Here is a 27,705-nt window from a genome sequence, read left to right as displayed (position 1 = left end):
TTCCTGTTGTCTAAATAAACCTTCTGCTTTACAGGCTGGCTGAGAGTCATGGTGAATCGCAGGAAGCCGGGGGTGCAGGGCCCTGACTCCCGCACACTCCGTGACAAGGGCGATCCTACAATCCACGGTACTTCACTCTGACTCCACCACCTAGGTAAGGCTTGGGAGTCACCTAACTAGAATCGATATGAGCAAGCACTCGAAGAAGAAAAGACAGTTACTCACCTTTAACTGTTCTTCGAGATGTGTTGCTCATATCCATTCCAAACCCGCCCTCCTTCCCCTCTGTCAGAGAAGCTGGCAAGAAGGAACTGAGGGGGCGTTGGGTCGGCCGGTGTATATATCCAGCGCCATGAAGGCGCCACTCTAGGGGGCTCCACAGCCGACCCACCGGGTGTTGCTAGGATAAAAGTTTTCCGACAGATGTGCAAGCGGTGCACGCATACCTAATTGGAATGGATCTGAGCAACACATCTCGAAGAACAACAGTTACAAAGGTGAGTAACTGTCTTTTTCCAAGGACAGTGTGAATTTGGGGAATGTGGACTGTACTTCTTGTACTCTCTGTTACACATCATCTTAGGTCAAAACCACTGGAATATATATTACATAGCAAGTCAGACCACGTACATATGCAAACTGCACTTTATACCTTGGTTTTTCAGAGGAACAATAATTCTGACAACAGTTGCTTGTGTGGTATTTGTTCAGTGTTATTTCAAGGTTTGTTTCTTTGTAGGGTTTTCTCAGAGGAAAACAAAACCTGATAAAACAGGAAAAGACTATAAACACAAGGAGGAAAAATCAAAACCTGAGGAAACTGAATCCTGAGGCTAATTCTGAAAGATGAGTGATATAGTTTTTTATACTTCAGGTCTGCATTTCTTATTCTGATATGGTTATATTTTCTACTTTGTTTGACTGTTTTAACATCAAAGAGCAATTGGATTTCCAGCTATCTGGATGACATTTTAAAGGAGAAAATACAGGTGATTAGTGCATTACTTGATCTGTTTGATGTTTGATGTGCTGTTGTAGTGAAGTTTTGAGGTCTTTATCTCCAAAACCCTATTTTTTATTTATTTATGATAGGACTATAAGTTACTGTTTGTCAATAAGCCTCTTGTTTTAGCTGCCATTACTGAAAGATGCATGTCTTCATCAAAAAAGATAAATAAAAACCTCTCCTAGTAACTGGAAACCTATACTGATCCCCCTTTTGATCAAATATACCTTGAATACAAATGGGAACAATAACTCTTTTGAGTCTCTCAGTAGTAGAAGTTAGATAATTGCAGTTCTGAACATGGTCTCTTTTATTCTGAGCATCAAAAAGTACAGTGTACTTTAGTAAGTAACCGATTTTTTTTTAAAATGCCTTTTGCATGAAAATGCAAAGCATATGTTCACTCAGCTCTGCTTTCAGAAGATAGATGTCCGTAACTCTTCCTTAAACATGCCTTCAAAGTGTAGATCTTTTGCCATGAGCTCTTCTTCCACATTCTCTAATGCCCACTGATGATCAGTCAATTCCAAAGCTTCCCATTCCGTCTACAAGGAGAGTAAATAGAAGGGGGGAAGAAAGAGAGGCCTGAGTATTTAAACAGTTCTCTTGTCACTTCCTGTGCGTATTCTCTTCAAGGATGGTGCAATGTCCTGTTTAAATAAACAGGACTATGCCCAATTTCACACTCCTCCCTCAAAACAAATACTTTCAGCATGAAATTACTCACAAGTAGTCTACTCTTATAGAAGAACATATCTGAAAAGTTGGTTAATTAAAGCATTTCAGTGATGCTGAATTTGAAAAATGAGTTTTTTCTTCTTTCTGAAAAGGCCTCTAACTTTTTGTAGTGCTGTTCTCCCTCTAAAACACCTGAGACTACAAATGCCACATTGGCTGGATTTGTTTGTCCCCAGGGGAGCGGTGCCTCTTGGCAATTGGGTAATTCACTTGGGAGACATTGCTAAGATTAGCTGTACCTCTGAGAATGCTGCAGGCCTCATGTCAGAATTGATGACATCCACAGGGATTGGGGCTATCACCTCTGCTAGTTCCAGGAGGCTGTGGAGCTTATACACACTGTAAGACTGGAGTAGGCTGCTAAGGCTGAGTCTCCTGAAGACCTGCTAAGGTGAACAGGGCTGCAGCTGGAGCATCAGTCTAGCACAATTTCTGCCCAACCTTCCATACAGGTACCATTTTCACCTCACTGACATTGGGGCAGAAGTCCCTGTTACTTCCTGAGTCATTAGCAGTGTAATCAGTTACACTGTAACCATACTAAGCAAACACATGAGAATTCTATTTTTAAAGACAAACTAACCTGGTTGGTTGGTTTGTGACTGAGCTTATACACAGGTCTGTATGGTAATGAAACTTCTCTGTTCTCAGAAAAATAAACTTAGGATGAATTAAAATATCACAGGGAAGAAACAAACATGCCAGAAGTCTTATTTGCCTTTTATAAAAACAGGCAGGTTCTAGATTCTAAAAAGTCATTGGAGGATAGGTCCATCAATGGCTGTTAGCCAGGATAGGCAGGGATGGTGTCCCTAGCTTCTGTTTGCCAGAAGCTGGGAATTGGTGACAGGAGATGGATCACTTAAAGATTACCTGTTCCGTTCATTCCCTCTGGGGCACCTGGCATTGGCCACTGTTGGAAGACAGGATACTGGGCTAGATGGCCCTTTGATCTGACCCAGTGTGGCCACTCTTATGTTCTTATTGATGTAGGTAAGAAGTTGCCCAGCACTGTTGTTAAGAAGTGGCTGGAGTCCAGCATACTTCATGGACATGGTAATTTGTCTTCTCTGAGGAAGACACTGATGATCGCTGAGCAGTGTTCCCAAGAGTGCTCTCGCTTTCATCAATCTTAAGAGGAAAGGGTCTCTCTTGTATGAGAATGTGCTGATGAATGGTCAAAATTCTGATGAGGAGGATGGCATCACTGCTTCATTCTGCATCTTTGGAACCAATGAGGCCACTGAGTTTCCCTGTTGAATTAAGGTGAGAGCTCCTAGCAGCAAGAGGCACCTGGGTCTGAGGTTGGGCAAAGACAGTCTAGGCTGAGATAGCCAGGCAGGATTTGGTGGCTTCTATCAAAGCTGAGAAGGATCTCTTGATTTCCTTCCTGCCTGTGGCATAGAGTCTCAAGGACTGTGACAGAGGATGCTCACCTCAGTAAGCAGGGGATTAAACTGACTTCCCCTCTTTCCTTGAACAGGTGCTAAGGCCAAGAACAATGGATGTGGAAAGGAAGAGCTCTAGGTTCAGAGGAATAGATGAACCCCAGGCTGGTGAAGCTTATGTTTGTTTTGCTAATGCTAACATGCCTTGATTTAAATGGGAAAAGATTTTTCCAGCTGAGAAAAATCCTTGCGGATGATCACTGTCCTTTTTCTGCTGAGTCACCCTACCAATTACAAACTCCTTATGTTGTCACACCCCAATGGCCCCCTCCCTCAAGGCATCCCCCTGGGGGAGGCAGATCAGCATTGTATATTGCTAACACTGTTGCAAGCATCACAGGGCATTTTGGGGAGGGTCAAAATTGTGAGTGTGGAATGGAAGATTCCTTTGCAGAGTACAAGAGGCCAAGAGGGGGAAGGAGGAAGAAAGCAGAGAACGGGTTAACTAAACACTGTAGCTATCTAGCTCAGTCCAACAATAAGATGCTATACTGGCCCTAGTTCAAGGACATGGCACTAGACAAGAAGTCTGCAGCTGCGTTTATCTCCCATTCAGCCACAAGCAGCCATAAAAAAAAAAAAAAGTACACTAAACCAGGGCTGCAAAAATAAAAAACACAGGCAAAACAACAAGGGGGGTGGGAAGCAGAGCTGCGCATCCCTGAAGCTGGTATGTTTTGGAAAAATTAAGGAGACCACAGAAAGCCAGTTTAGACTGGTACAAAAAGTACCAAAACCAAAAGTCGTGGAACAAAACACCCTCCTCAAAAAAACCCCTGGACTTAAAAACCCTCCTGAGAGCTGGAGCAATTTGGAGATCACAGCGGACCCCAGACAACCTGGGCCCAGAACAAGAACTCCTGTCCACCCCTCCCCCTCTTCTTACATTACACCTAGGCTTGGCCAGCCTCGGGTCATGAGTGTGAAAGTATGAAAGTGGGTTAGGGCTTGGGGCACTAACGCTTTCTTCCCTCCTCTAAGTGATGTGGGGAACACCCCAGCACTCTCTGGTGTTATTTTATTATTTTACTAATAAAGCTTTAAAACTTAGACTCTTGGTGTGTTTTGTCATCTCCTCCCCAAACAATCCTGTGGCCTCAGCCTAATCACCTGCCTCAGGCAGATTGGTAACAAAAATCTGTCACAATGTCACCCATAGCTGGTCTGGGAATAAGCTTTGAGTTTCTTGTTCTGACTCCTAGATTATGCTCAATTTGAGACAAGTTGTCTATGAAGTATGAGATTACCACGCAGTGTGGAGCAGGGGTGTCCGGGGGATCGCTCATCAATAAGCAGTGGCTAGACATTGGTTGTGGTTTGGCTGGTCCCTCCACAGGTTGGGCCTGTGGCTGAATGGTGTCTTTCACCAAGGAGCTCAGGAAACTCACTGAATCAAAGCATTTTCAGGGGCAGACCATCAGCCTGACTCCCTTCATACACAGCACCATGAGAATGCTCTGGCCATGGTTTGTGGGAAGTGGTGGGACCAGGCTAGTGGAGGGGGGGGGCGAGGAGGAGGCAGCTACTACACCCATTACATTTCCATTAATCAGAAAGGGAAATCATAGGAGTGTCCTGGTGTGCGAGTAGGTACAGAGACTGCTTGGGAGAATCGTGGCAGTCATAGTTCTGTCAGGTGCAGGCAGACAAGATAGTTCTTGACATTATAGGCCAATGACCCAAGTACCAGTAATTGTGTCATCAAGCAGGCAGACGTTGAGTAGCTTTTCCAGGGACCTTTCTGATTCCCTGGGTTCAGGCTTCCAGTATTTATGCTTTCCTTCTCTGCCTTGGTCTTTCACAAGGCAAGATGAAGCACACATGACACAAATACCTCACTAATGATCTGGAGGATTGCGTGGACTGCACCCTCAGCAAGTTTGCAGATGACACTAAACTGAGAGGAATGGCAGATACGCTGGAGGGTAGGGATAGGATACAGAGGGACCTAGACAAATTAGAGAATTGGGCCAAAAGAAATCTGATGAGGTTCAACAAGGACAAGTGCAGAGTCCTGCACTTAGGATGGAAGAATCCCATGCACTGATACAGACTAGGGACCGAGTGGCTAGGCAGCAGTTCTGCAGAAAAGGATCTCTAGGGGTTACAGTGGATGAGAAGCTGGATATGAGTCAACAGTGTGCCCTTGTTGCCAAGAAGGATAATGGCATTTTGGGCTGTATAAGTAGGGGCATTGCCGACAGATTGAGGTACGTGATCATTCCCCTCTATTCGCCATTTGTGAGGCCTTATCTGGAGTACTGTGTCCAGTTTTGGGCCTCACACTACAAGAAGGATGTGGAAAAATTGGAAAGAGTCAAGCGGAGGGCAACAAAAATGATTAGGGGGCTGGAGCACATGACTTATGAGGAGAGGCTGAGGGAACTGGGATTGTTTAGTCTGCAGAAAAGAAGAATAAGGGGGGATTTGATAGCTGCTTTCAACTACCTGAAAGAGGGTTCCAAAGAGGATGGATCTAGACTGTTCTCAGTAGTACCAGATGACAGAACAAGGAGTAATGGTCTCAAGTTGCAGTGGGGAGGTTTAGGTTGGATATAAGGAAAAACTTTTTCACTAGGAGGGTGGTGAAGCACTGGAATGGGTTACGTAGGGAGGTGGTGGAATCTCCTTCCTTAGAGGTTTTTAAGGTCAGGCTTGACAAAGCTCTGGCTGGGATCATATGATTCTATGATTCACTTAGGCTCAAGTTCTATTAATCTAATGCTCAGGCTTCAGAATTTTCTGTTCCTGTCAGTCATGCCTAATCTTTTCTTCTTGAGTGACAGGTAAGCCTCACACATGGACACAGCTTCCCTACCTTTAACCATCGTCATCACAGGACTCCCAGCTCTCTGGGTTTCCAGATGATGCTGTCAGGTGCTGATGAAATCCTATAAGACTTTTACAGAGAGAGCTTGGAATGATCCATCTAGGAGTCCGGCTAACCCTGATCTTCCCTGAAAGTTCACCTGGCTGTTGTTTCTGATTTTTATCTTTGCTCATCAGCAGGTAAGTTTTTCAATTCAGGAAGAGTCTCGGGCACTTTAACTCTCCAGTGCTGGCTTCACTAGCTTTGTTGGATTTAAATTTGAGCATCACTAAACTCAGAACTTCTGAGTGCTCTTTATGCTTTCTGTCCTTGTGCTACATTCCTGATTGTGCTCTCCTGTGCCAGGCAGGTGAGGATACTCCAACCCTTGATAACTCATTCCCCTGACCACTTTGGTGGCTTTTCATAAATATGAGGTTGTGCTTTTACCTCACCCAAAATTTTTGCCAAAAGGGGAACAGATTTTCATCTGAGCTAAACCCCTCTGCTGATTTTTCCCCCCCAAGCTCCATCACAGACCTGCTCCATGAGTTGGCCTTGTGTTCAGCTTCACAATGACCCAACCACCTCTTTTGTGAAGTCATCCAGGTTATTTGCTGCACTTGGAGGAAAGTCCAAAGAGGAAAATAAATGAAGAGCTTATCCAAATGGATCCTTTCTTGTATTCAGACAGGCCTGTAAATAACTAGGTTTACTTCAGATGACCAGAAAGCCCATTCCACTAACACTATGGAAGCTTCTGCTTTCTGTGTTAGTCATATGCCAGCTCAGATTTGTGGAAAAAGTGTTTGGCTATCATTATGAAGAACTACTCTCTCAATGCCAAGGCATAATGGGCCACTTTGAAAGTGCTGTTCCATAGCTTGGGGTGCTAATGAAGAGGAACATTTCCTCCTGAGGTGGATTCTTCTGCTCTGTTAATCTCCAAGAACAGGGAAAATGTGGAGGCTATTTCATGAGATAGCTAGGCTACTTATCTATAACAGGAGTTAGCAGAATATTACCTTCACAGATCTCCATTCATCCTCTTTCCTCACTCCTTCAGAGGACCTGTGTTTTCCAGGCAGTGAGTAAGGGAAGAGGGGCTGCATGCAGTACACAGGTTTGTAAGAGTACAGCACACAAAAGTGAAGTTGGAAATTTAAGCAATACTGTACCTTAAAGGCTTTGTTAGTATCTGCGGGCATGGCCATTGCTGCTCCTGTCATCTGTTCCTGCATTACCCTAGATTGGTCTGCAGCTGCAACAGAGAGAAAAAAGAATGGATATTTACTTACTCCACACGGACAGAGAGCTCTTGAAAGCACTGTACCACCAGAGAAGAAGTTCCGGATCTGAACTGTAAGCTAGAGAGTTGCAGGCACCTACCCACCATGATCATGCTATGCTGACCCTGCAGGATGAAAGTAATGTATGCTCATGAGGCAGCGTGGAAAGGAACATTTTTCATCTGTTAATTCCTCCCTGAGCCATGCTGAGCACCAGTGCAGGTTTGTGGGTAACTTTCCTCCATGTGCAAATTTACATTTTGTCCCCTTGCTGACAGACCCTGCCTTCTCCAACTTAATGGCTTCCACAGATACAAAACACCCAACCTCAGACTCTCCACCAGTGTAGGATCTTTTTAGCATTCCCACTGACTATTTAACTAGGCAAAAGGCAAAGCTACACAGATCTCCAAACTGAAAACATTCTATGGAAACTTATGCTAAAATGGCTAATGGCCAGAAACCATGAAGGAAAAACAAAACTCAGCTTGAACAGGTGAACTGCCCGTAGTGAAAGGTTTCAGTAACCTGCCCAGAGGATGCTCCTACTGAGCCTGCAATGTCCAGAAAAGCTGTGGGGAGAATGCTATTACCCCCTTTGGTGGTGGGTTCTGCCCAGCTTTCCCACTAAAGCATCACTTTTCTTGGTGTAAAAACCGGCAGTGATTTAAGTGACGTGAACCTTGATAAATGCAAGGTAGGGAATCTCTGCTAGCCTGCAGTTGTAGAAGTTTATAAACCAGATCCAGCTGCATGGCCCTGTTTGTGTCACTCAAATAATAAAAAGCCGGTTGTGCTTGGGCCAGTGGAATAGCAGTAGTTTCATTTTGGGAAGAACTCTGCTCTTACTACCTCCTTGGTAAGTGATGTGGGTTACCAGCTGTGGTTTGGTTTTTTTTGGGTGACCATTGACCAGCAGCTTGAAGGCCATTTGTACTTCTCTTAATTCCAGGAGGCTGTAATCAAACTTCCTTTAGAAGCTCAGTTACATGAATGGAAACATTTTCTAGGCTACATGATATCAATCTGATGGGCTGGAGAGCCTGGCATTTTATGACTACTTGGAGCATCTTGTGCTCAAGATGCCAACTGTGCAGTTTGCACTAGTAGTGGAGGAAACAGCATGTCCCGCTCGGAGAAATGAATTTCTGACTTCTGGGCAAATAGCTAATGGATTCAGCGTGCAGTTGCAAATATGGCACTAGAACTGGCAGACTTGGAAGATCCTTGGCTGGAAACTCCTGGTCTTATACTAGAAGAACCCACTGATCTAATTTTAGAATTCTGTCCGTGGAGAGTTAAGCAAGAGCTCTCCTTGTGCTGAAGGACTACCAGGTGAGAGTCTGCTGTTGAGTTGGGATGGAACAGCTCGTCTCATCTATTATCAGACTCAGGTTCTGGAAAAAAGATTTGCATATGTTGATTAAAGTAGAGTCTACTGTACAGACTGAGGAAGGCCAGCTCCACTCACCCAGATATGGCAAAACACCACTAGCTTTTCTCCCTTAGAGCTGCAGCATCCACCATCTTCTTTGTGAAGGGTTTGGGGGCAGTTACCAGCCAGAATGGTAGAGGTCTGTACTGGAAGAACAGTCCTCTGGTGACTCTTGGGACCTGCTGATGACAGAGCTCTGGGGATCTCAAAAATTGATCTATTTTGTGAAAGGGATGACTGGAAAGGCAGTTTAGTTCTGTTTATTTTAACAGGGGATCTTCAGAGAAGAAAAACTGAGTTTTGTGGGGGGGTTCTCTCTAGCTATCTAATCCCTCCTAGGGATGTAACTTGTAATGCAATGGAGGAAAACTGAACACAGCAACAAATGATCCAACCTGTGGCCACTAAGCCATGCTGCGGCCACTAAACCATGCTGCCTGGGTCAGCTTGTAATGCTTGTTCATAGTCCTTGGTGGGGATTTCACATCAGGGTTTCTCAACACAAGTCAATGATTTTTAAATAGGGAATGCGGAAGAGTCTTTTCTCAGAACCATCATAAAGATGGACATGACAATCCCTAAAAGGGCAGAGCCATGGAGACTCAGACTGATGACTACAGAAGGCCAGGCTGAGCCAATTTACCCCCCTCCCCCTTTGTCCCAGACTGAGGCCTGAAACAATGAACTCTTAGGACCTTGGCTGCATATTCTTCGTTAGTAGCACCCACCATCCTGACATTTGTAGACATTATTGCAGTCAGTACAGCAGCCCCTGATGCTCTGATGTAAACTTCAGTTTATTTTCTGCTGTTCCTACCCTTCCAGTGGATCAGAGATTCTGACTTGGAGGCACAAGAGTGAACTTTAAAAGTTGTTGGGGGAAAACTCCAGGAGTTTTGGGGTTATTGCCTGGTGTTTTGGCATGAGTTTCAAACCCAATAGCTGCTTCCAGCCCTTTCTCTGAGATGGCTGAGGCTTACTGAAGTGGTCAGGCGCTGCAACTCCTGTGTTTCTCTCTCCTGTAAGCAGGGGCTGAAAGAACTTTTAATATGAGGTGTGCAGGGAGAAGCAAGATGTGAACTCCTAATTTCCCAGCCAAGAAACTTTTGACAGCAACCAGGTGTCCCTCTGCCCTGCATCTAGTACCAAAGACTAGTTAAGTCTTTGCACTTTTCTTTAAAGCTAAAAATCCAAGCAGATTTAGAGCAATTTCTCCCCACCTGTTTGAGGCTAATGAAGGGAATGGGCTACATCCACCCTAATTGAATTGGCCTTGTTAGCACTGACCCCCCACTTGGTAAGGCAACTCACATCTTTTCATGTGCTGTATATTTATACCTGCCTACTGTATTTTCCACTCCATGCATCTGATGAAGTGGGTTATATCCCAAGAAAGCTTATGCCCCAATAAATTTTTTAGTCTATAAGGTGCCAGAAGGATTCCTTGTTGTTTTTACTGATACAGACTAACACAGCTACTCCTCTGAAGCCTGGAACTATGGAAGGTTATTAACAGTCAGTGAATGGGCAATGGAATAGACTTCCAAGGCCAGCCATAGTGTCATGCATGCAGTGAGGACAATGGTAGGACTGAGTAACATAAGGGTATGACAGGACAACTCATGACTTTCCTGGTCCTGCTGGGAGTCTAGTATTCACTCAGATGAACTCCCCAACACAAGCAGAAAGCAGTTAATTAAATAGAAACAATAGGGTCTTACCATTATCTTGACCCAGGATGAGCGTGTAAATGCTTCTAAGTCCAAACACATTCAGGAAGTACCATGAAGCAGAACTCACCCTGACAAACCAAAACAAAAAGGTTAGATTTCAGCTCAATGAGTGCCTGAATGCAGGATGCCTATTTTCTGATTTCACTTCAGGCATGCTTGTACAGGCAGAGGCACACATTCATTCTAAGCTTTTCATAAAAAAGTTCCCCCTCCCCAGCCTGTGATGTATTGATTAAAAAACAAAGCTCTTACCAGGATGCATCCAAAGTGAGCAGCTCAATTCCCTGCTGCAACATTGGTTTAAAGCGCAGCGTCAGGGGAAATGGTACCTTTGCTGTAAGGAAGGTAAACAAGATCATCTCACAAACAATGGTAAGCAACTGCAGAGCTGTTCCACAACCAGCTGTTCAGCTGAAAAACGTTAATACATACAAAGAAGATGTACACAAAACTCACTTATTTTTTTAACTCCCAGTAAAAGTCAAATTTTAAAGGGTTTTTGAAAATAAACCAAATCATCACTGCTATTAACACATCCATGATGGACAAGAGTCATCTCACAAATGGCAGGAGTAAAACGAACCCTGAACTGAAGGAAAGTATATATGTTTGGAACCCACTGCACTAGTTACTTAGTGTGACTTGACTCCTGTACATGTCTGGAAGGAAACATACTCTGCCAACTTCAAATCTAGGCAATAAAAAAAATTTCAAGCAGTTTCTGGTGCTACGCCTGCTCTCAACTGCACCTACCAAAGTCTATAATTCACAGTCATATTTTGCTATTTTTAAAAAGTCTTTCTCACTCCACTGTCGCTCAGTGAACGAGCCATTGCATCAAATGGAGTGCAACTCTGCCATAACTACTCAGTATCTCCCATTCCCTGCTAGATGTTAGTGGATGTCTGCTTAATCACAATTGTGCCAGTAGGCAGGGTGGATTTGATTTAAATCAAATTGATTTAAATCAAATTGATTTAAATCAAATTGATTTAAATCACTAGTCAGGAAGACTCAATTTAATCATGGATTTCTACATAAAAGTGCATTCTTGTTGGTTGTTATAACCTTAATACATATTCTTCACAACTCAGAGATAGATGTAGGTTTCATTTTTAGAAGGTACACACTATACACTATAGTTTTACAGCTATATCAGAAAATGAATGATTGTTTGGTTATTTCATTTACCAAAGGTAATTGAAGCAGATATTTATGAAGTCACTGGGAGGTTGTAGTGGGGAGGCTTCCCCACTCCAGCAGAAAAAGGGTTAAAGTCAGCCCTGGGAGAAGGTTGTGGCTGAGAACTGCTAAACTGGGCTGATTGGGGAAGCGGCTGCAGCTGGGCCATGCCCCAATCAGGCCACAGCTGGCCTGTATAAAAAGGCTGTGAGCCAGAGGCTCATGAGAAGTCTCTCTCCAGGCTGGGAGAGAGCAGGGCCTGGCTGCCTGCAGAGGGTACTGGGAGTGAAGCAGGGCTGGGGAAAGGCCAGGGGAGCTCCAGGCTGGCAACTCCCCAGGCTGCAGGGCCTGGTCCTAGGCCCACAGAGGTACTGGGTGGTAGAGGAAGGCAGCTGGTCCAAATCCCCTTGCCTATGACGAGTGGCTTTTATACTGCAGTCTGTCCCAGTGAGCGGGGGCTAGATGGGGACTGGCAGTAGCCCACGACTGAGGCAAGGTGGGGATAGAGGGTGGGGGTTCCCCAGAGTGGGAAGACTCAGAGACTGGTAGGGGTATTGCTAAGGGGCAGTCCCAGGGTAAAGGGGCACTGGGGTCCAGGAGGGACACGGGGCCAGCTACAAGCAGGACACCAGCCCTACAGAGGGTGCTCCGAGGCTGGAAAAGAGCTAATTCCCTGAGACGACCAGCAGGAGGCGCTGCAGGGGTGAGTTGTGCACCTTTACAGAGGTGAACTATCTCCAATTCAACAAGATAATCATTAATATTTGGAGGATTTTCTTGCCATGCTGTATTAGGAGGAGACCATCACGAGATAGGCCTTTAAATTTTTTTATCTAACTAAAACAACAACGTTATGTATTCTGGATTTTTTTCTTCAACAGCAAACACATAATATTTGAACAAAACATTCAAGTTTTTTAAAAATCAGGTTTCATTTTGTTAAATGAAATATTTAATAAAAATCCGAAAATTACATAGACTTTGTCAGCCAGGTCAACATGAGAAACTTAAAATATTGGCTTCTGCAGCTAACTCAGTCATGTTCACCTTCATTTTTCTGTTTGTTCATAATCTGGAAAAGAAAAGCAAACTTTCCTGCTTTTTCAGGTCCCAAATTGGAATGAATTAGTCCAAAGGGAAGAAAATATTCTTTCTACACCAGCAGAAGACGCTACTGCTGTTAAAAGTGAGATTATCACTTCAACAGTCTCTGAATCCAGGTGTTTGAGTGACTTCCACCAGTTCACTGGTGTGACTTTCTTTAAAACATCATCATCAAACATATATTTCTTGAATGGTTCTCCCTTAGCTCTGAAGCTTATTATAATTGGCATTAAGGAGGGACGATTGCTGGATGTCCATGTCCATGTCTTCTTCAGCAGTTAAGGTTTGACTCTGGTACCGAGTATTGAGAATATTTGCAAGAAAATGAGCTGGAGATAGTGCTTGTCCCATTCGTTTTTTTTAAATGCTTGTAATTTAACTGTCATTGCATATTTCTCTTTTTAATATCTCATTCAGATCCTTCCAAATTTCAACAGCATCAGCAATAAAATAGCTATTTCCCTGCATTTTGTTCAAGGCTACTGAAATAGGCTTCAGGGTACTCCGCATGTGTTCAACGTTTCCCTTAAGACCAATGTTGAGAACTTTAGCTGTGACAGTGCCATCTATTTTTTCACTATTTTGTTCACAAACTGTCATCAGATTAGGCCAGTTCTTGATATAGTGCTCAAAACAGTCCGCTACTGAGTTCCATCACACGTCTTGTGGGACAGTTGGCTTGTTCCTCCCACTTTTTTCAGAGCAGCTGATGCAAAATGGTTGTTACTGAAGGAATTTTGAATTTCAACAACATTAGCCTTTATTTCTGGAACACTGAAGTCTTTGGCTAGGAGGTGCATCAAATAAGCACTGCAACCATATGTTATTAGCTTGGGACTCTCTTCATGCTCTTCTAAATTTCTTCTCATGTTGAATACATTTGCAGCATTGTCTGTGACCAAGCTGCATACTAGACATTTGAAAAAAAAATTTTTCCCACCGTTTGTTACAGCTTTTACTGCCACTTCTTGTAAGTATTCTGCGGTGTATGCATTTCCTGATTGTATCAATTGTTTCTGTAAGGAAGACATTCTGTTTTTCTGTTGTCACACAAGCACATACAATAAGATCATTCTGGACATTGCTCCACCCATCAAGACTCAGGTTAACAATCTTACATTCTAGACCTTTTGCACACTGCTCAATTTCTCTTTCACACACTTTATCCAGAAATTTGCCTGCAACATCTGCTTTGTTGGATGGACTGTATCCTGGTCTTAATACCTAAACCATGTTAATGAAGTGTGGGTTCTCAATTATATGGAAAGGAGAGTTTGTTGCATAAACAAACCAGGCAATTTTTCATCAATTACCTTTTTTTAGTAAAAGCAACAAAGAATCCTGTGGCACCTTATAGACTAACAGACGTTTTGCAGCATGAGCACTTGCATCCAAAGAAGTGGGTATTCACCCACGAAAGCTCATGCTGCAAAACGTCTGTTAGTCTATAAGGTGCCACAGGATTCTTTGTTGCTTTTACAGATCCAGACTAACACAGCTACCCCTCTGATACTTTTTTTTAGTAATCTGCTGGTTTTTATCACAAACTTATCTATGGTTCTTTCTGGATGATGGAGATTTTTTTTCCGTTTTGCTACAGGTGCTATATTATGACATATATGATATGACTGAAACACTATCATTGGCAAATAACTCTGAAACTATAGAAAATGATGGTGATCTTGAAGATGGATAGTCTTCAGTATGCTGTATGTTGAGGATGGATTCTCCTAAACAAAATAAGTCAATGCAGTTATTTAATTATCATCATCGTGCTGCTCATTTAGTATTACTCATTGCATTCACTGACATTCAGTACTACTTTAAAGATGAAATTGTAAAAGGAAGATCTGCCTATTTCAGCTATTTTTTTTTTTATCACAACTGCATCTAAATGATAGTATCAGAGTAACAACTATCTATTTTTTTTTGCTCAAACATGAGAATTCAAGAATAGTCCAGAAGGAAGACAGGCAGTCCTTAAAGAAGTATGAAATAAAGTTTACCAACCTGAAGATCCTGCATGTTCAGACATGTTCCTTTAATCTTCAACGCAGCTTCCTCCTGAGAAGGAACACTCCTCATGATGTTTCATTCGGGCAAGCAGGCCCTGCATTTCTTTGTTGCACTGTTTGCATTTTGCACGCATGCCTGTCTTACTCACAGTAGAGGAACTTCATTAAAATATTCCCAAACTGGGTCTCTTTCACGGCCTACTGCCATTATAGGTTTTCCCTTCTAGTGAGAGAATGGTGTGGTAGATCTCAAATCAACGAAGGCTACAACCAGAAAGACCTCAAGACTTCTGGAATATGCTGCTCAAACAGTTTCACTTTTGTTTCTACTGCCTGTCCCTCCCCTCTCACATTTATCTCCAGACTTCTTCTCCTTGTCCAGATCCATTCCGCCCCCAACAATCTTCTATTAATTGAACTTTCTGAAACGTTGCACTTTTAGAGAGAGGTAAGGGATTGACTCTGTGTACACAAATTTGCAGAGGGACAATAGGGTTGAGGTCTTAATTCTCACCTCTATATATTTAAAACATTTTTGCTGTTAACAAGCATTATCTCTGGAGATGCAAATGCACAGTTTGAGAACTGCAAAACTAAGCATCTCTGATAGTGCTCAATCTAGAAGATACCGAGTCCCACTGGGTAGATAGAAAGATTAACATAAATAATCTATACAGAAGCCCCTGGAACTCCATAAAATTGGGTCCCTAATCCACGAACTATTGGAACTCATTACAAAACTTTTCTTAAATATTACAGAAATATATTGTCTCATACTATAGAATTAGACTTTATAATCCCTATTCCATGATGAGATATCTTTGAGCTATAATGTATCTTAATTAAAACTATCTTTAGATGCATTTTTTTTGAGGGAAAAAACTTATTCAAATAAAAAAATCTTATTTTAAAAAAACAAAATGAGATTTTTATTTATCCACCCTGCCAGTAAGACAGAGGTGATGCAACATTATAAAACAAGCATGGCAAAAGTACCTCAGCACATTGCACAAACACTTCTTTATGCCTCTCTCCAATTTGTAAATGAAGACATGCTTTTCAGCTCTGACTACTCTGCTTTATGCCATCTGTATTTGGGGACGAGACTCTTAGCCCTTAGAAGAGGGCTCTGCAGGGGTTTCTCAGTTGGAAGGAGATAACATAAGAATGGCCATACTGGGTCAGACCAAAGGTCCACCTAGCCCAGTATCCTGTCTTCTGACAATGGCCAATGCCAGGTGCTTCAGAGGGAATGAACAGAGCAGGTAATCATCAAGTGATCCATCTCCTGTTGCCCATTCCCAGCTTCTGGCAAAATAGAGGCTAGGGACACCTGGCCAATACCCATTGATGGACCTATCCTCCATGAATTTATCTAGTTCTTTTTTGAATCCTATTATAGTCTTGGCCCTCACAACATCCTCTGGCAAAGATTTCCACAGGTTGACAGAGTTGTATGAAGAAAATTTCCTTTGTTTGTTTTAAAGCTGCTGCCTATTAATTTCATTTGGTGACTCCTAGTTCTTGTGCTTATGAGAAGGAGTAAATAACACTTCCTTACTTTCTCCACATCAGTCATGATTTCATAGATGTCTATCATATTTCCCCCCCTTAGTCATCTCTTTTCCAAGCTGAAAAGTCCCAGTCGTCTTATTCTCTCCTCACGTGGAAGCTGTTCCATGCCCTTAATAATTTTTGATGCCCTTTCCTGTACCTTTTCCAAGTCCAATATATCTTTTTTGAGATGGGGCGACCGCATCTGCACACAGTATTCAAGATGTGGGCATACCAGGGATTTTTATAGAGGCAATACATTTTCTGTCTTATCTATCCTTTTCTTAATGATTCCCAACATTCTCTTAGCATTTTTGACTGCTGCTGCACATTGGGTGGATATTTTCAGAGAACTATCCAGGATGACTTCAAGATTTCTTTCTTGAGTGGTAACAGCTAATTTAGCATCATTTTATATGTGTAGTTGTTGTTGTTGATGGTAGGTGTGGAGATTCTGCATTCCCTTTCTATTTGGTCAAGAGGGGAGAAATTTGCTGTGCCTCTTTAGAGCCAGGATCACACACATTTCACTCCACTAGCTCAGCCCATGCTTAGGCAGAGGTAGCAAGGCTCTGATGGGGCCTAATGCCTACAGGCAACCATTGCATATTGCTCCATGACACTTACTTGTTACAAATCCCGAGAACGTCATGTTGATCCAACCGCCAATGAGGATCATGGGTAGAACATTGGTTACATTCCCTTTCATCATATCTGTCAGCATAGTAGGATCTATCAGGTACAGATTGAACACAGAACATTAAGCACTGATTACACGCTGCCTTCCCAGATGTTTTCTCACAGCCTACCTTTCTGACAGTAGCTAAAGGAAAACAATATAAGAGGTCGCGTAGCTTGACTGAAAAAGTGGGTTGTATCAATGAGTGAAGGAGAAGTTAATCATGATGACAATATCCCCACATAGGTCTTATATAGTGCTTTTCATAAGTAGATCTCAAAGCGCTTTACAAAGGAGGGCAATAGCACACAGTGTTAATAAAGTGGTGTCACTTCATCTATGCAATCCATTACATTGACCTGAAATGCGGGCACACAGCAAGACAGAGTCTAGGGTTCTGAATTCACAGTACTGACAAGAATGCTGTCTCCTGCGAGCTTCTTAGGAGAGAACTCTACCTGCATCTCAGCAGAGCTCAGAGGTTTCCTCTGAAAAATTTCAGCTTGGCTAGGAAGTTAGAAAGGCCAATTGTTTCCCTGCTGGGTGCTGGAGCCAACTTCTAGTTGACCTTAACCCCAGTTGACTTCAGGAGGGCTGCATGAGAGGCAGAATTGAATTTAGCTTTTCCCTTCCGTTGCACCCACCTCCCCAAGCCTTGAGGACATTGGTGTTGAACTCTAGCCTGGGCTGCAGTCACAAACATCCCAAAAGGGGAAAGATGGCAAAAAGGCCACAACCGATAAGCATGTTATATAAAATTATTGTTAAAAGAAAGCAGAGAACAGAGACAAAGAGATGGTGAGAGCTAGGGCTGTCAGGACTAAGGCCTTGTCTACACATGGAGTATAACAAAAGGTGTCAATTTAAACCAATTTAGTTGAACTGGTGCAAACCTGTAGGTCGGGGTCGGCAACCTTTCAGAAGTGGTGTGCCGAGTCTTCATTTATTCACTCTAATTTAAGGTTTCGTGTGCCAGTAATACATTTTAATGTTTTTAGAAGGTGTCTTTCTATAAGTCTATAATATATAACTAAACTATTGTTGTATGTAAAGTAAATAAGGTCTTTAAAATGTTTAAGAGCCTTCATTTAAAATTAAATTAAAATGCAGAGCCCCCCGGACCGGTGGCCAGGACCCAGGCAGTGTGAGTGCCACTGAAAATCAGCTTGCGTGCCGCCTTCGGCACGCATGCCATAGGTTGCCTACCCCTGCTGTAGGTGGACACGGATTTAAATTTAGCTTAAGTCAATTAGGAACAGGTTTTATGCTAAACTGAAATAAGAGTGGCCACCAGGGCTGGCTCCAGGCACCAGCATTGCAAGCTGGTGCTTGGGGAGGCAATCTGCAAGGGGCGGCAGTCTCTGTGTTTTTGCCGCCCCCAAGCAGCGCGCCGAATTGCCGCTGCAGACAGCGGGGGCAGTCCGTGTGCCGTTAGGGCGGCAGGCACGTTTCCGTGATGGCGGCAATTCGGCGGCAGCTTCTATGTTTAGCTGTCCGCGGTGGCTTCAGCTAAACATAGAAGCTGCTGCTGAATTGCCGCCGCCACGAAAACGCACCTGCCGCCCTAAGGGCACACGGACTGCCCCTGCCATCCGGCAGCAATTCAGCGCTCTGCTTGGGGCAGCGAAAACTGTAGAGCTGGCCCTGGTGGCCACACAGGGATGCAATTGAAGCAAGTTTGTCTGTAGCCAAGGCCTAAAAGGACAGGTGATTAAGGACTACCTGGCTTCTGTTGAGAGTACAGAAATGTTATGGTAAGAGACCAGCACCATTTTAAAATAACAGAGATGACAATACATGGATCAGTGAAAACTTGTTTTTACTGGCCATTTTTGATGGGACAAGGCTGCCCTCCCTTTGGACTACTGCTTTTCTGAAGAGCATTTGACAATATAGTTCGAGTGTAGGGCAGCAGGAAGCACATAACAGCTGTCACAACCAACTGGAGGGTTGACGGATTTGTCATCACATAACTGGGCCTTTTCCTAATCCTGAAAGAAGCTGTGACTGAACAAGATGAGGCAAGGAAAGCAGGCAGTGCCACCATTTCCACTCCTGTGTCACGAGCAGCAAACACATGGCTCCTGCTCACCAGGGCTGGCTCTAACTTTTTTGCTGCCCCAAGCAAAAAAAAAAAACAAAAAAAAAAGCCACCCTGCTGAACCAAAAAGAAAGTACCACCCCAGAGTGCTGCCCCACCGAACCAAAAACTACAACAACAAAAACAACACCAGCGCTGCCCCACCGAACCAAAAATAACCCACCCCCTGAACGCCCCCCCGCCAAACCAACAACCAAAAACCTGAGTGCTGCCCCGCCGAACCAAGATGGGGTGGCACCTTATAAGGTGCCACCCCAAGTACGTGCTTGGGCAGCTGGTGCCTGGAGCCAGCCCTGCTGCTTACACCACTCACCCTGTCAATTTCCTCCCTCCCTCTCATTCCTTCTGCCTCTTTTCCTTTCTTCTTATTAGAAATCTGACTTAAGCTTGGTTTACACTTAAGTTATGTCAGCAGAACTAAATCAGTCAGGGATGTGAAATCCACCTTCTAACATAGCTATGCTGCCAAAACCCTCAGCTTAGACACAGACATGTTGATGGCAGAGTGCTTCTGTCAAGATAGTTAACATTGTGTGGGAACGTAGTGTTCCTACACCAACAGAAAAACTCCTGCTGGTGTAGACTACATCTACACTAGGGCCTACACCAAAACTGCTATGCTGGCAGAGACTTTGTAGTGTAGACACCCTCAGCCACCTACGATAGTTTTAACCTTGAAACACTTTGCTGTAGCTCAAAAGCTTGCGTCTCTCAGCAGTAGAAGTTGGTCCAATAAAAGCTATTACCTCACCTACCTTTTCTCTCTCATATCCTGGGATCAACATGGCTACAACAACACTGCACAGAGCTAACAATACACATTTTCAGAGACATTCAGCAGGTCTGCCAGGGCAGACAAGACTTGACATTCCTGATTATTCTAAGGTTAAAAACATGCAGGAGGAAAACCCCCCAAATGCTTACTCCTTATTCATTTAAAGCAACAAAAAGCATAAGGCCGGTTTTTTCAATTTTTTGCAGTTTACCCTTTGAAGATGGTAACCCCCAAAAGACTCTACCCAAGCTTCTTGGCCTCACTTCAGTAGCAGTGGAGGATATCAGTGAGGGGATCAGAGGTCAGCAAGTGACAAGGCAACAAAAAATACCAACACTTGTGAGCCCAATGCAATTGCTTGTAAATCCTAGCCAAACCAACATCTTATTACTATTCTTATTACTTTGTTTATATTTTAAGGGTGGAAAATGAAAACAGCAAGTTACAAGAGAGCTAGAGCCTTGTCAAGAAAGTGACCAGCTTACTTAGAATGTCTTTTGCAATGATCTCTTAACATACCTGTCATTGGAGAAGGGGGCACTACCTTCCTTTTTGTTTTTTTAAAAAATCCATCCTCTGGATTATTGAAGAAATACTTCCGTGTCAGGAAAGACTGAAAACAAAAGAAACAAATTCTAACTGGGCTGGGAACCAGACAAGTGCAACTGAGTGTACAAACAGCAGAATTCCTCTCCAGTGTTCACGATGCATGCTTGTCATTTTTACCTTTTCCATATCTCCTCCTTCCTCTCCTGCAGAGATGCACTAACCTCATGTACAGTTTTGCTCTGCCTGCCAGGGTTTATAGACTTTAAAGCTGGAAGGGACCATCCTAATCATCTAGATTGACTTCCTGTACATTGCAGGCCACAGAACCTCGTCCATGCCCCTTCTGTAATAGACCCCTAGCTTCTGGCTGAACTACGGAAGTTCTCCAAATCATGATTTAAAGACTTCAAGTTATAGAGAATCCACCATTTACATTATTTTAAACCTGGAAGTGCCTGTGGCCCATGCTGCAGAGGAAGACAAAAACCTGCCAGGACCTCTGCCAAACCTTCCCAACCCTGGATATGGTGATCAGTTGGATCTTAAGCATTTCAGCAAGACCCAACAGCCAGACACCTGGAAAGAATTCTCTGTAGTAACTCAGAGGCCTACCCAACTAGTGTCCCATCACTGGCCAGTGGGGATATTTACTACTAGCAGTCGCAGAATGGCTACATGTCACTGTAGGAAGTTTCATCAGACCATCCCCTCCGTAAGTTTATCAAGTTCAGCCTTGAAGCCAGTTGGGTTTTTTCCCTGGATCCCAGTAATTTCAATAACTGATTTGTATTTGGACAGAGCTTCTGTCTTCAATGTCCCCCAGGTTGGTGTCTATCTCTGAAATTCTCTGAGGCATCCACATCTCAAACATTATTGACTGCTTCATGCACAGAACCCATTTGCTCCCAAGGAGATGTACACCTTTCTACATTTTTTTCCCCTCCAAGATGGCTTCCCAACATTCTCGGAGGCTGAGAACAAACTATTTATATTTTGAAAGCAAATAATCAATGCTGATGGTGAATGTTTGGTCCTAGTTGGGATCAATCAGCCCATGTCCCGTGACCTCCTGCAGTGTTCCACATTACTGCTTTTCTTTTTAAACATGTAACACTGTATGTACAAAATGACCACATGAATCTTACTACAAGAAGCTTAACTACTTTAGGAACTGTCTGACATTTGAACGCAAGTCTCAGTTTTAACAATGAATTAATACTACTTTCTGCACTTAATATTTGAAAAAGATTTGGGGGTCATGGTGGATAATCAGCTGAACATGAGATCCCAGTGCGACGCTGCGGCCAAAAAGGCTATTGCAATCCTTGGCTGCACCAACAGCGAAATCTTGAGTAGGAGCAGAGAGATTATTTTACTTCTGTATTTGGCACTGGTGGAATCCTGTGTCCAGTGCTAGTGCCCACAATTCAACAAGGATGTTGATAAATTGGAGAGGGTTCAGAAAAGAGCCATGAATCATAGAATCATAGAATCTAAGGGTTGGAAGGGACCTCAGGAGGTCATCTAGTCCAACCCCCTGCTCAAAGCAGGACCAAACCCAACTAAATCATCCCAGCCAGGGCTTTGTCAAGCCTGACCTTAAAAACTCCTAAGGAAGGAGATTCCACCACCTCCCTAGGTAACCCATTCCAGTTCTTCACCACCCTACTAGTGAAAAAGTTTTTCCTAATATCCAACCTAAACCTCCCCCTCTGCAACTTGAGACCATTACTCCTTGTTCTGTCATCTTCTACCACTGAGAACAGTCTAGATCCATCCTCTTTGGAACCCCCTTTCAGGTAGTTGAAAGCAGCTATCAAATCCCCCCTCATTCTTCTCTTCTGCAGACTAAACAATCCCAGTTCCCTCAGCCTCTCCTCATAAGTCATGTGCTCTAGCCCCCTAATCATTTTTGTTGCCCTCCGCTGGACTCTCTCCAATTTATCCACATCCTTCTTGTAGTGTGGGGCCCAAAACTGGACACAGTACTCCAAATGAGGCCTCACCAGTGCTGAGTAGAGGGGAATGATCACATCCCTCGATCTGCTGAAAATGATTAAAGGATTAGAATATAGTAGTAGACTCAAGGAGATCAATATATTTAGCCAACAAAGTGAAGATTAAGGAGTGACTTGATTAGTCTATTAGTACTTACATAGGGAACAAATATTTGATACCGGGCTCTTCAATAAATTTTTTTTCTCTATGAGAGAAAAGATAACACACTGCCCAATGACAGGAAGTTGAAGCAAGTCAAATTGATGCTGGAAATAAGGGGTAAAATGTTAACGGTGAAAGTAATTAACCACTGGAACAACTTACCAATGGTGATGGTGGATTCTCCATCACTGATCATTTTAAAATAATGATTGGATGTTTTTCTAGATGTGCTCTAGGAATTATTTTCAGGGGAGGGTTGTGTGGCTTGTGTTATACAGAAGGCGAGACTACATGACCACATTGGTCCCTTCTGGCTTAGGAATTTATAAATCTATGTTCATTTATGTTGTTTTCTCTATACATCTTTCATAAAAAGACTAATGCAATTCAAATATGCAGCTTCACACATGCACATACCTGTTTTGGAATGTATTTTCCATTTTCTCTGAGGACTCTGCTTCGAATTAGGACTTGGCTAAAAAAAGAAACCCATTATTGCAGGAATATCAAAGATCAATATTAAAGAAGAGTAGAAATGAGGGCTGCAAGTGAGCTGTATACGAACAACATGCTGGACAGTAATTGAGCTGAGAGAGGCTGACTCAGCAACATCTACCACACAAATATAAAGACACCTTCCTATTAATAGAAACTCATTTCCAGAGTAGTAATTTTCACAGTTTGGAGCATCTCACTCATAAATCAGGATAGGTGAGGAATAAGAAGGTCACCTCTTCCTTCTCCATCCAGATTGGGAAAAGATTTCCTCAGAGGACGACTAAGTTCTATCAGATGCTGTATATGTACCCTTTGGAATGACACTTAGACTCCATGAAGTAGCTTCATGGATTTTTGGGCCTCCTTTAAGCAGAATTCTCTGACAGATAATAGCAGCTTCTTCTAGGCCTAAAGGCAATTTTTATAGGAAAACCAAAAATATGTCTAGCACAGGGGTTGGCAACCTTTCAGAAGTGGTGTGCTGAGTCTTCATTTATTCACTCTAATTTAAGGTTTCGCATGCCAGTAATACATTTTAACATTTTTAGAAGGTCTCTTTTTATGAGTCTATAATATCTAACTAAACTATTGTTGTATGTAAAGTAAATAAGGTTTTTAAAATGTTTAAGAAGCTTCATTTAAAATTAAATTAAAATGCAGAGCCCCCGGACTGTGGCCAGGACCTGGGCAGTGTGAGTGCCACTGAAAATCAGCGTCCGTGCCGCCTTCGGCACGCGTGCCATAGGTTGCCTACCCCCGGTCTTGCATTAAATAGACTTGATTCACCAAAATCTTTGCTGTCCCAACTTAAATGAGATTTAATAGGAAATGCATTTTGCAAAGCAGCAGGAGAATCAGTGTAATTTTTTATACATAAGAATAGATTCCTCAGTTAGCCTCAGTCTTCATTAAGAGGAAGCAGTGATACTGTGGGTAAATCAACTGCAAAATTAGTACTCAATGAAAAAAATAGCTGCAGCTCAAGATGAGATCCAAACATGACTAGGGCCAGCCAGCTTTAAAAAAAAAAAAAAAAAAAAAAAAAAGATAAATGAACATAATGAATGAATACTCCCTGTCTCATAAGGGAGAGTTCTCCAGCCTGTTTTAAGAACTCCTTCCAACAAAGGCATCTTTCCACTCTTTTCGAGCCGGATAATTATGTTGACAGAGAAATTATTCACGTGGATCAGGTCTTCAGTTCATCTAGTTCAATACCCTGTTTCCATTGTGGCCAGGGAGAGAAACTTGGGAACCAAGGGAATTTTTTCCAGAATGTTCATGTAATCCTCAAATGCTATATGATAAGCACCACAGAAAAGTCCATGAGGAAACTAATACATAATAGGATTTGAATAGTACAGTAAATATGGCCTAGGACCACACAGTGAATAAGAAAAAGAAATATTGAATTCAGTAAGCTCTATCCATCAAGTTCATTGACTGAGATAAGGGTCCAGTGGAAAAAATGTGATCATGTAATTAGAAACGGTATCATATTGCATACAGACAAGGAGTCCAAATTAAGCTTGCACACGCAACCATAATTCTGGTATTTCCTTACTTTTGATTGCTTGACTTTGCAAACTTAATGTTCTTTTATCCTAGCTTCATTAGAAAGACCATAGGAAAACTTCAATGCACTTGTTAACTTACCTGTCAGACACTTGTTCTCTAGTGAGCTTTTTGTCACTTTGGAGCAAGATGGACACGTAGTGACGAATCATCCCAACAAAGAATGTTATGAAAACAATTGGAAGAACCACCCATAACCGGATATTGGAGTCCAGCAGCAGCTCTGGTTCGCTCATCTTTAGAGTCTGGTAAACAAAATGGACCTGATTATGCGTTACACCCAGAAGGCACATAGCACTTTCCACTCATGAAGGGTGTATTTTCTTTCAGAAAAATGGTGTGTTCTGAACTTGTATTTGCTAGCATGTGGTGATTAACAGCGGTACCTCATGATTTGGCTCATAACTGTTTTCAATGTTATGAAATTGGCTCCTTTAAGGCACCAAGTGTATATATTTCTGGTCTGGACTTCATTCTGTTTGCACATTATAAATGTGATCAAGTCATGATGACTTGTACTTAAGCTACCATTATTTTTTAGTTCTGTGATCCATTCGCTCTTCATCTATTAGCACAGAGACCCCAACCCCCTCCTCGGCCCAACAGCCACCTACTGCACCATCTAATAAAGAATTCCCCTGTGTCGGCTGCAATACTTTTTTAGTTCAGAAATTACTATGTACAGTGTTTAGAAATTCCAGTGATGGTTTAGTACTGGCAGCATGAGACCTCCAGTATATGTTACTCAAACTGAAGTCCCCCATGATCACAATTGTTTTCCCCCTATATATTATAGTAATTCCAATTCCTCTTGTTTGTTATCCAGGCTTTTACCACTAGTGTATAGGCAATTCAATCATTTCTTCTCTTCACAGCCATTGGTTCTTTGATTAATTTTGTTTCAACATCTCAACTTTGTGCTGAGTGTTCATATTTTCCCTCATTTTACCCTCTCCTGCTATTAGTGTAACCCCCTGACCCGACTACACTGGTCAGCCTGTCCCTGAAGAGATCGGGCCACCTTCTACTGAGGTGGAGGCCATCCAAACTACACAGCCCCTCTTCCCATAAAAGGAGGACCAATGTTCCACACAACCCAAACCTCCACTGTACACCATTTATGTAGACAGTGGTTCACAGCTAGAATCTTCTGAAGGAGCTTGGAAAAGGTCGCTTGAACATTCTTTTTCAGCATGCTTCTGAGTTCCCTGAAATCATATCTGTGAGCTATTCATTGATACAGCATCATTAGTGCCAATATGAACAATCACCCATAGCTCCTAGCCCACTAACTTCAGAAGTGTGTCCACCACACTGCCTGACTCCTGCCGAATGTTCTTTTGATTCTTGCGAGGACAGTCTCCAGCAAGGATCACCGCCTTCCTTGGATGGTTGACACCCAATTAGAACTACAGACTGACTTGTCTTAACTGGGATTTTCCCTGCTGTTAGTCACCCTGTGATCGATAAGTCGAGTTATGAATACAACAATTTTCCTAGTGATGACAAGGACGAAGAGCATCACAAATTACCCATCATTACATGCAAGAATGGAAGTTAAAGCTGAGCACTGAGCATTGTTGTTATGGTAATGTTGTAGTAATCGTTATAGTAATGTTATAGGTTGTAATTTTATGTATATAGTTATGAGGCTGAAAATGTGCCCTCATGGCTTAAAGCAAGCCCAGGCAAAAACTCTCCAGAAGCAGAGGGGCAGCTCACACCTCATCAGGGCATGTATGGGACAAACCCAGCCCAGCCTCACAGGAACGAAGGACACTGGCCTAGGCAACAACAAAGGATCTGTTGGACTCTTGAGTGAGTCACCCCCCTTCCTTTGGTCAGTTCGGGAATGCAATGAGGTAATGCCCACTTGACTCTGAAAGGGGCGGGGGGGCAAAGCCAGGAGGGAAGAATGGACATGATAAAAGGGAGAGACGTTTGCCATGCCCTTCCTCTCTCTTCCACCCCCATCTACAGACATCACCACCAAGTGACTGAAGCACTGATCAAAGGGGAGAGCCTGGCTGAAGGGCAACCAGCTAGCCTGTGGTGAGAAGCATCTAAATTTGTATGGCAATTGAAAGTGTTAAGCTCATCTTAGAATGCATTTTGCTTTTATTTCATTTGACCAAATCTGACTTCTTGTGCTTTGATTTATAATCACTTAAAATCTGTTTTTCATAGTTAATACATTTGTTTGTTTATTCTACTTGAAGCAGTGTGTTTGGTTTGAAGCATGTCTGAGACTCCCCTTGGGATAACAAGCCTGGTACATAAATTGACGAATTCATATAATCTTGCAGCGTCCAGCAGGCATAACTGGATACTACACGACGGAGGTTCCTAGGGTTGTGTCTGGGACTGGAGATATTGGCTAGTGTCATTTGGTTGCAAGTAGCTGGGACAGCTTACATGCCAGAGGCTGTGCATGAACAGCCCAGGAGTTGGGGTTCTCACAGCAGAGCAGGGTAAGGCTGGCTCCCAGAGCCAAGGATTGGGGTGACCAGGCAGATCACCCGTCCAGATAATACCAGAGGGGAACATCACAGACCCCAGCGCCCTCCCCGGCCCCATAGCTGCCTGCTACCCCCTGCCCGGCACAGAGACCCCAGCAACTTCCCCGACCCCACAGCTGCCTGCTACCCCCTGCCCGGCACAGAGACCCCAGCGCCCTGCCCGGCCCCACAGCTGCCTGCTACTCCCTGCCCGGACCCACAGCTGCCTGCTGCCCCCTGCCCGGCACAGAGACCCCAGCGCCCTGCCCGGCCCCACAGCTGCCTGCTACTCCCTGCCCGGACCCACAGCTGCCTGCTGCCCCCTGCCCGGCACAGAGACCCCAGCCGCCTGCTGCCCCTTGCCCGGGCCTTAGACCCTCCTCACCCTTCGCCTTGACTCCGCTTCCGGGATTGATTGAACGCAGTCCTTCCGCAGGGCCCCGGAAATACGTAATTGTGAGGTCATCATGGCGAGACAGGACTCCCTGCCTGGCGGGAAACTTGAGTAGAGTCTGGAGCTGTCGGCGCGAACGGTAACCGTGGTTCTGTGGCCGTGG

The 27,705-nt window shown here is 43.5% G+C and overlaps 2 protein-coding genes across 4 annotated transcripts in view; one reads left to right on the top strand and one right to left on the bottom strand.

The window, feature by feature from the left end:
• Nucleotides 1–1,292: 1,292 nt before the first annotated feature.
• On the bottom strand, nucleotides 1,293–27,705 carry EMC3 (ER membrane protein complex subunit 3). 2 transcript variants are annotated; one of them, XM_039546179.1, is made up of 10 exons: nucleotides 27,534–27,705; nucleotides 24,732–24,895; nucleotides 22,995–23,052; nucleotides 20,388–20,481; nucleotides 16,941–17,045; nucleotides 10,711–10,792; nucleotides 10,447–10,526; nucleotides 7,180–7,262; nucleotides 1,984–2,127; nucleotides 1,293–1,551 (listed from the first exon to the last, which is right to left on the bottom strand). In XM_039546179.1, the coding sequence occupies exons 1-10, from the start codon at nucleotides 27,615–27,617 to the stop codon at nucleotides 1,423–1,425; spliced, it is 1,023 nt and encodes a 340-aa protein (XP_039402113.1). In that variant the 5' UTR covers nucleotides 27,618–27,705; the 3' UTR covers nucleotides 1,293–1,422. The 2 variants fall into 2 exon arrangements, with proteins under 2 accessions (XP_039402113.1, XP_039402114.1); XM_039546180.1 differs by lacking the exon at nucleotides 1,984–2,127 and having other exon boundaries at nucleotides 27,534–27,688.
• FANCD2 (FA complementation group D2) overlaps nucleotides 7,453–27,705 on the top strand; it is a 225,425-nt gene continuing 205,172 nt past the window's right edge. Inside the window, exon 1 of one of the 2 annotated variants that reach the window (XM_039546174.1) lies at nucleotides 7,453–7,512. In XM_039546174.1, the coding sequence (XP_039402108.1) occupies nucleotides 7,494–7,512 (19 nt within the window). In that variant the 5' untranslated portion in view covers nucleotides 7,453–7,493. Of the gene's footprint in view, nucleotides 7,513–27,557; nucleotides 27,682–27,705 lie in introns of those variants that run through there. The other variant, XM_039546175.1, reaches the window with a different exon arrangement.

This window comes from Mauremys reevesii, linkage group 7 (genome assembly GCF_016161935.1).
Source record: "Mauremys reevesii isolate NIE-2019 linkage group 7, ASM1616193v1, whole genome shotgun sequence".
NCBI classification, from domain to species: Eukaryota; Metazoa; Chordata; order Testudines; family Geoemydidae; genus Mauremys; species Mauremys reevesii.
This window is presented reverse-complemented; position numbering and strand designations above follow the sequence as displayed.

What these genes read in the sequence shown, in the direction of transcription:
- EMC3 (XM_039546179.1), bottom strand. Translation starts at nt 27,617, where the DNA reads ATGATGACCTCACAATTACGTATTTCCGGGGCCCTGCGGAAGGACTGC. An exon ending in AAGCGGAGTCAAGGCGAAGG is followed by an intron (nt 24,896 to 27,533) that starts GTGAGGAGGGTC and finishes TTTGTTTACCAG; the next exon opens with ACTCTAAAGATGAGCGAACC. An exon ending in GCCCCCTTCTCCAATGACAG is followed by an intron (nt 17,046 to 20,387) that starts GTATGTTAAGAG and finishes TGTACCTGATAG; the next exon opens with ATCCTACTATGCTGACAGAT.